Raw genomic sequence first — 8,456 nt, 5'->3', positions numbered from 1 at the left:
GCTGGTCATAGACTCCTGAGTCTCTTCGATTCAAACGCGTTACGAGGTGAAGTTTCACTGAGGTCAATTGTTAGTCTGATTGGTTGGTTATTTTGTCTGTGTAACCTTCCAAAACCTCTGACATATAGTGGATTTTATTGAATGTAAATCTCTTTCAAAGGCCGACCGGCCAATTATTCTACTTTCTTTATTTCGCGATTCGACGCACTTCTCCCAAAGGTCGACGTGTAATTTGAACAACACTTACTTAAAGACCTATTCCAGCCTGGAAGAATGCCAGGTGCTTAGTCAGCAATTCAGTATCCACAATTTGCTCTTCCAATTTCCTTACAAAATGTTACTGAGAATTTTGACGCCTGCCACCCAGAAATGGGACAGAGTCATCCACAGAACCTCCTAAGTCCAAGAACAGCGGAAACCTCAGTCGTTAGTTGAGACAACTTCCGAAGGCTTTAACAGGCCTTGACAGGTACAAGCTCCAATCTGTGTTCCAGCCTACTGAAGAACAATGCCCGAATGTGAGGTTCAACTCAAGAATCATAACGACCCAGATGATATCACTAATCGACACGCAACGTTTCGAATAGCTTAAAAATCACTAGGAAATTAGGATTAAAGTGTTCAGACGATGTGATATCGTGAGATTTGTGCAAATTTGTGCACACACTAGCTTCGTTCACTGTCTCCAGTACAGTGGACCTTGGTGATTAGATGGAATATCCTATCTCTCCCATACCTCTGCTTCACTGCAACTGGTTGAATTTTATCGCTTTTGACCTTGTGACTGGTAAACCCGTGAGGAGACCCAAATCAGGTTAGCGTCATGATTACCGTTAACTTGGCAAACACTTTGAATCAGCTATAAGTTGTCGAGATCCAACCACACAGATGGCTGAGTTGTTAACCCTTACCTGGACAGGTATGAGGAGTCAGATGCTGCCTGACCTTCGCACGTCAGATGACCGGAGTTTTCGAACGCCTCTTAGTACTGAAAACTTTCAAGAAATACACTCATTTGCAAATCGAAGAGTTTTCAGCAACCTTGTGAGTAGTTTCCTTCATGAAAATTTACTGCTTTATCCTGAATATCGTGCCAACTCAGTCGTGAGGCGGCCTGTGTGCGGCACATTCAGTTGTAGAACATCATAAACCAGAGATTCAGTTTGGTCTCTCGTGGAAACCAAATTGATTTGCAAATGAGTGTATTTCTCGAAAACAGTCCAATTTGTGTTCAAGTAGAACATAAGTTTGATGGAAACTCGGGGACTGAGCCTACCTGATGGGCCCCAACAAGGGCGAAACCGGTCGTGGGCAGTCGAAGAGTTTTCAGCAACCTTGTGAGTAGTTTCCTTCATGAAAATTTACTGCTTTATCCTGAATATCGTGCCAACTCAGTCGTGAGGCGGCCTGTGTGCGGCACATTCAGTTGTAGAACATCATAAACCAGAGATTCAGTTTGGTCTCTCGTGGAAACCAAATTGATTTGCAAATGAGTGTATTTCTCGAAAACAGTCCAATTTGTGTTCAAGTAGAACATAAGTTTGATGGAAACTCGGGGACTGAGCCTACCTGATGGGCCCCAACAAGGGCGAAACCGGTCGTGGGCAGTCGAAGAGTTTTCAGCAACCTTGTGAGTAGTTTCCTTCATGAAAATTTACTGCTTTATCCTGAATATCGTGCCAACTCAGTCGTGAGGCGGCCTGTGTGCGGCACATTCAGTTGTAGAACATCATAAACCAGAGATTCAGTTTGGTCTCTCTTGGAAACCAAATTGATTTGCAAATGAGTGTATTTCTCGAAAACAGTCCAATTTGTGTTCAAGTATGACTGCATTTGACCAGTCGGTTTAGAAAGACATGTCTGAAGCAGGTCGCAAAATGTCTCGAAGCTGCATGCCAAAATACTCACGGTTTTGTGACCGTCACTCCTTATATGTTTTTTCTAAAAAAACTGTCTTGTCTATCAGTCGCCAACACAAAAGTTTAGATTGAGTAGCAAGACCGGGAAAATATAAACCAATGGAACGGTAAAACTAAATGTACAGATCCACGGAACTATCACTTGATGACAACGTGCGAAACATTGCTACCCGTAAAACTAGCCTGCGATCGATACCCTTAAACAGCGTGACCTTATACAGATCGATCGTGTCTGAGCGGACATCGATAGCGAGTGAGGCCCACTGGTCCCAGAGCTTCTAAGAGAAGCTTTGACTGAATCTTTTGCGTAATGGCCTGTGATATTCCCTCCAACACTTGAAAAATGGACGTGAAATCCGAGGGACTACGGATTGAGCCGAACTCAATAGGTTAAAAAGGTGGATTGGGTACATAGAGCGCTAAATGACTGTCCAGAGTTGTACCTTATCTAATAGCAAAAGTGCAAAAGGTTAAAATGCGTCCATGTGTGCTTGGTTACAATTCGGCTGCAATGTACGTTGTTAAAACATTATTAAATTGTTACACTAAATAGTTGGGAAAATCTGCAAATTTTGAGAGATAGGAGGTAACTGGTAAACCTAGTCCAGAAGTGAAGTACCGCTTTATACCGAGCGGCACTCAGAAATTCGTTTTTTTCAAAAGCTTGCTTGTTTGGCAGTGCATTCAAGCTCCAGCGAGCTCAACTCAGTTGTTTGGAAGATCCACGATTCACCCTTGCATCTCGAATTTTCTTTTTTTGAGCTTGGAGAAAACTTTGGCGTTCGTTCTTCCATCATACAGCACTGTAGTTGGGCAGCGAAAGCTTGGACAGGTTTACACTTCCTTCCTATTATTTGGTATTTTTATGCAGCGCAAGCGAAATGTCAGATTGAAAGTCCAGTCGCATACATACTGACGCTATCCCACGAAATCCCATGGAGCTCTACAAAACCGATGAACAAAAGGTTCAGACGGCCTAGTCTTCAGTTAGTCTAAAGTTATATGGATGGAATCAATAGACTCTGCACTGCAGGCAAAATACCGATGGGCATCCTACTCAACAGACTGAAAGGCTGATAGGCAGGAGGAAGAGACCCCTGGGCAGAATCCAAGGCACATGCAGTGCAAATGACTTTACCGTTACAGCGTGCGAGCAACAATAAAAATCAGAACCACTGGTTGCACGCACTGCTCGTGGATTTCAAGAGTACTCCCACTTCAGTGAACAGGATGGGCTGTATGTTGTCATCCAGAATCTTGGTAGTCCAGTTTGAGAGACCGAGGGTGTATCTCTTGGACCAATACTACTGAATTTGAAATTAGTAGGAAGTGAGGCAACATTGTGCTCTGGTTCAGATTTTGTTGAATTCGCACATGACTACGATTTACTAAGAGTTTTTCATGACCGATCCACTGTCGCCTAGACAACCGTGCATATTTTCTTGGTGGAACATTGCTCACAATGCTGACAGTGTACGACCACTTTCGTCCTTCTCGCTTTTCAGCATTTTCCGAGCTTTCGTCAACCCTACACTTTACCTGAACGCATCCTGAAGATTAACGCAAACAAGAGATTCAGTTGGGGCCCGATGGTCCACGTGAAAAACGAACTGATTTACAAAAGCGTGTCTTTTGTAAGCTGTGTCCGATCTGGGTTCCAGTAGAACACAAGATAGATGAGGACTGGGGAAAAGTGCCCCCAAGATGGATGCAGATTTTCAACGACCTTGTGAGTAGTATGTTCCGTCATAAAAGTGGTCGGAAAAAAGTTCGGATGCAATTGGAAACAGTCGCCTCTTGGACAGCTCACCATGATTATCTCCTTATTTGAGGTCCGTTGTTCCCAACGGATCCTAGTCATCCTTATTTCATACATTGAACCAAAATATAACTTGAACTTGGTTGTCTTCTCCTAATGTGACTTTTCCCGGTCTTATCGACTCATTCACCATCCCATCTACCTGCCAAACGTTTGTGTTTCCATCTCAGCCGTTGATGTGTGTGAAAACCAAGCATTCTGAGGACTTACGAAGTCCTTTCACGAAAAACAACCGTTCAAGAACTACCTTACGAGATAAATCATGTTAAGCGCCCCATAAAATAGCGCAGACGGAAAAAGCGGTCGTCGCCTCATTCTGAATCGGTTGACGGATTACGTTTATTTATCTATATTCATGTTCCGATCCTTCTGGTGTTTAGCATAGTTTATCTCACCCTGGGGTGCTTGCGCACATCTTACCGGTTCACCTGGCATGTGTTTGATGTGACACATACACACAAAGTCTTTTCTGTTTGGGCTGTGTCTTGAGACCGTCAGTTATTCCCCAAGGAGCACGTTCACCAAGAAGAGAGGATAAAATTTCCCAGTAAATACGCAGCCGCTCGATTGCTTCCTTACTCTGCGTATACAATTAGACGGTAGTCAAAGCCCGTAAAACGGGGTGTTTTAGAGCAGTGCACAGTACGATCAACACGCATTAAATCGCTGCAAAAAGATGATGGGCAAAAACAGACTTTCATCCTTAAACCTGTTGCGTAATTTTACGCCATATCGTCTCATAGTCATCCATTAGGCAGTACCAATCACGAGGCGAGGAATGTCTACCTTCCTAAACTTTGAGAAATCATGGTTTTCTAGCTGGCTTATGAGCAGACTTAGATACGACAGGCTAATAAGTCTGCCACTCTGTGATAGTTTCGGACGCTTTAATACCAAGAGTTTCTCGGATCCAATTTTTAGCTAATGAACTCTGATGTGATATCTTTTGACTTTCACTCACCAAAGTCCCTGCTTGAACCCATCTTCGGACAGGACCTCTTTGGGAACAAGGGTGCTGTCCAAAGAGCCTAACTTCATTCCGAAAATTCTGAGTTTTGGATTTTCAAGTCATAAAACGCAGAATTGTGACGATCGTCATGGGTATCGCGAATCCAAATCTAATTTTTAAGTTTGTCAACTTCTTGGTAATGGTCTCAGATGGGCTCAACCCATGGGTCCAAAACATTATACCTGTATTTATTAAACATTTATTTTATTTTATTTTTTAAATTTATTTATATATTTATATTTATTTTCATTTCATTTCATTTATTTTTATTTTTATTATTTATTATTTATTATTTTTCGGGATGAAATTCAGCGTACAGGACAATACTTGACGTTGTTCATATTTCCTATGACTCCCGAGCTATCACTGGTTTTCCAGTGACTTAGTCCTGCACTAGTACAGGCTTTTTCGGAGCTTTGCTGCTTTGAGAAAGACACAACAATATTACACAATATCTGACGCGTAAAACAATTATTATTTGACAAGGGACACGTCGGAAGGCCAGCTTAAACGATCAGACAGCCTATTCAAGTTTTCTTTGTACAGAAAAATCCAGGATGAGATTAGCACCGGTTTAGCAGAACCCGTTTTCGCCCCGCGGCCCACGAAGGCTCCGAACAAGTATTAGAAACGATCTACTCGTCAGAAAATTTATGATCACATTTCGATTCAAAGTTCATCGTGTACACGTGACTAGAAGACAAATTTTCACTGTCATGCTTACTTGAATGCCCATACAAGGCTTCATACATTGGTTGTACAAGCGGGCGACTGTCTGATGGAACTTCATGAACACGATTCATTTTGAAAGGTTAAGTCACATTTCATTTTCTACGCATTGGATTGACTCCCCTCAGAATCTCGTTCGTAGCGAGGTTGTGTGCAGAATATTGGACTGCGCGAACCTGACCTCGGAGCTCAGGAACAATTCGTACAGAATTCAAGCTCAAACGTCAGGCAAAAACTGCAAACCAGAATGGATGTCGACCATATAGTGGCCGATGACGAATTTCGTTGTTCAAATCTTGCTTATTGGTCGGTAGGCAGCCTTCTGCGAAACAGCAAAATTTCATTCCATCTGTTTCTACGTGGTTCTATTTGTTAATTGCAATGAGGATGACGTACAGTGCTCATCTTTGGACTCGTTATTCAGATGGAGTTTCCGTGCGCATTCGGACGGTTCGGCCAATTTTGACTGGAGACTCCAATTCGGGCAAAACTATTCGTTAATTTTTTTAAAACACCTAACCGTGGGACTGTACTGCCCTTGGTACGGATGACTTTTCAACGAGTCAAGCAGGTAACTCAACAGTCCTATTGAGAGTGATGATTGTGATGGTGCTGACGATAAGGATGTCGACGATGCTCCACCTGCTGGTGACAATGATGGAGACGGTGATGATGACGGCGGTGGCAATCATACGGGAGGCGACGATAAGGACGACGAAGATGATTTAAGTGATAATGATGTCTAGGGTGTTGGAATATGAAAGTACCTGTCTTAAATTTAGGCGGTAAGTGTTGTACTTTTGTGGTCCCACTGCACACATACACAGGAATCACAGACTAGGCTCAGCATTCCTCGGCCTCGCCCGAATTCACCTACCGTACTGTTTATCAGTTTCCAACTTGAACTGAGTCGAAAACGAACATTATATGATTTCGGTAGCCAAATATTTTAAGAATGTATCTTGCCTGAACTACATCCGTTCTAACAAAAAGTTGAAAAAGATTTTCAATGTTGTGCACAACCACTAACCCACCGCTACGCACAACTACGCACTGATGATGTCACCTCGATTGGTAATGAAACGTTTGCAACCAAATTGCCCAGCTCAGCGAACAAGCTAACGACCATCTTACGCCACCTAGCTACCGACATTCTCCTCTATAGAAAAGATTTTCAATGTGTTGGGCGCAAGAAGCTGATTGGAACTAGGGAGCTAATTTTACTGTAGCTTTTTACCCTATCTAATTAAGAGTTAGTCATACTGCTGATCAGCCGCTCATGACCGAAAGATATATTTTACTACTACTAAACGGGAGGTCTCAATTTCTCCCTAGAACTTGTCCTCATCCCCAGCTAGAGATGAAACGACTGTATAGTGCTTTTCCACTTTTTTGCACAGAGGAATTGCACTCACACAATGAAGGGATGAACAATGCAACACAAACTATCAGAAATCCATACAGTTGTAAAACCTTGCACGTGACAATGCATAGTACAATGAGTCTGTTAAATGGAAAAGCACAAAGTGATTTTGTACTCAATCTGTGCTCACCTGACCTAGGCAGTCCCTGAAAACAATCAGGTATCAATTACACCAGTATCAGTCGGCCAATCCCACTAAATTATATGCTAGTAGGTAGAAGACTGCTCCGTGAAACAAGATTTTCTTCCTGACGGAGGTGCATTTCTACGGGAAATCGGAAGATCTGATGTCGAAACAAACCACCATTGACCGGGGCTGTTGCCACGATAATCAATGAAGTATACTGGGAAACTGAAGATCAACTGAGAGTCGTCTGAAGAATCTATGATGCCTGGATTGAAACATGCTAACTCATAAAGACATGATGTGGTCAGTTAGCTCCCGGACGATATGCGATAGATGCTGAGATATCAGGAGGATTTTTCGGGTTTACTCGCAAGCTGCTCTGATTAAAAGCTTTCCGCTATCGAACCCTAAACCACACTGCCACTAACAAACACGAAACACAATCCTTTCTAGGACCGATTGGTGTGATGGAATTTCCTCAATACCGGAAAAAATGTGTGTTATATCCGCTGATTTGTAAATCTGTGGTATCTGCTGCTGACCCGCTCCATTGCCTAGTTGCCGGAAAAAAGAATCACAGAAGGGAACACAACAGCTATATTCCGAACAAGCGAGTGCGAGAGTAAAAGTTACAACGGCCGCACGCCATTTAAGGGGGACTTTCAGACATAGATCCAGGCTGTCTGATAGGCGTTAGTGAGCACCCATCGACATCGATCGTGTCTCTGTGAAAAGCCTGAACGCTGATCACATTCGGTTGCACTTCTGTGGTGTGCATGAGGACTCATCGGTTTTTGCTGAATTGACTGAGCCATTGACTGGCCTGCATGCTTACCGGCTTTCCTGTTGAGATTTTGGTGGAGCAGTAGGTTTCGGGCGTTCTGATGTTACATTCAGGAATCTGACCTTCCTGATAGTGTGAAAGCACTATACCTAAATTCTCTAACTTGGATCGAAGAACGATTCAGACGAAATCCCTTGGTCATATTTAACCAGATCATCCATATATGCTAGACGTGAATAGCAAATGATTCCTTTATCGTCCTACAGTGAATTGAACTCGCGTGACGCGTGACAAAACAGTTGAAACAATGCCATTGTTAGTAAACGGCTTATGTGTAAATACTTTGCGTTTAGCGTCATGCGAAAGTTGCTACTATTTCTAAGATGACGCTTCTGTAAAACGGTCGAAATTGGCTTCCTTGCCAACTTCCAATCGATAGCGAAGATGAAATTTGTTTACACAGAAAACAGGCAACACTGTTCCACAGTTTAACTGGCACCGGCAAAGAACAGTGTAATCGTTTCTCTAGTAAGCCAATTCAAAAATGCAAAAGGGAAAGCTGCACAGTGTGTTCGTAAAAGATCTCCGGACAGACTTGGCCTATTCGAGCAGCGGAACTAAGACGTCTTCAGTTGTTCGATTCGAC

At 42.9% G+C, this 8,456-nt stretch overlaps 1 protein-coding gene across 1 annotated transcript; it reads right to left on the bottom strand.

Moving 5' to 3' along the window:
* Positions 1-1,662: 1,662 nt before the first annotated feature.
* On the bottom strand, positions 1,663-8,012 carry T265_04641 (hypothetical protein; the record flags this gene model as incomplete). Its single annotated transcript, XM_009169423.1, has 2 exons — positions 1,663-1,941; positions 7,974-8,012. The coding sequence occupies 2 exons, from the start codon at positions 8,010-8,012 to the stop codon at positions 1,663-1,665; spliced, it is 318 nt and encodes a 105-aa protein (XP_009167687.1).
* Positions 8,013-8,456: the final 444 nt, after the last annotated feature.

Source organism: Opisthorchis viverrini (genome assembly GCF_000715545.1).
Source record: "Opisthorchis viverrini unplaced genomic scaffold opera_v5_78, whole genome shotgun sequence".
NCBI lineage: Eukaryota > Metazoa > Platyhelminthes > Trematoda > Opisthorchiida > Opisthorchiidae > Opisthorchis > Opisthorchis viverrini.
The sequence above is the reverse complement of the archived record's forward strand: the minus strand, read 5'-3'. Positions and strand labels throughout refer to the sequence as shown.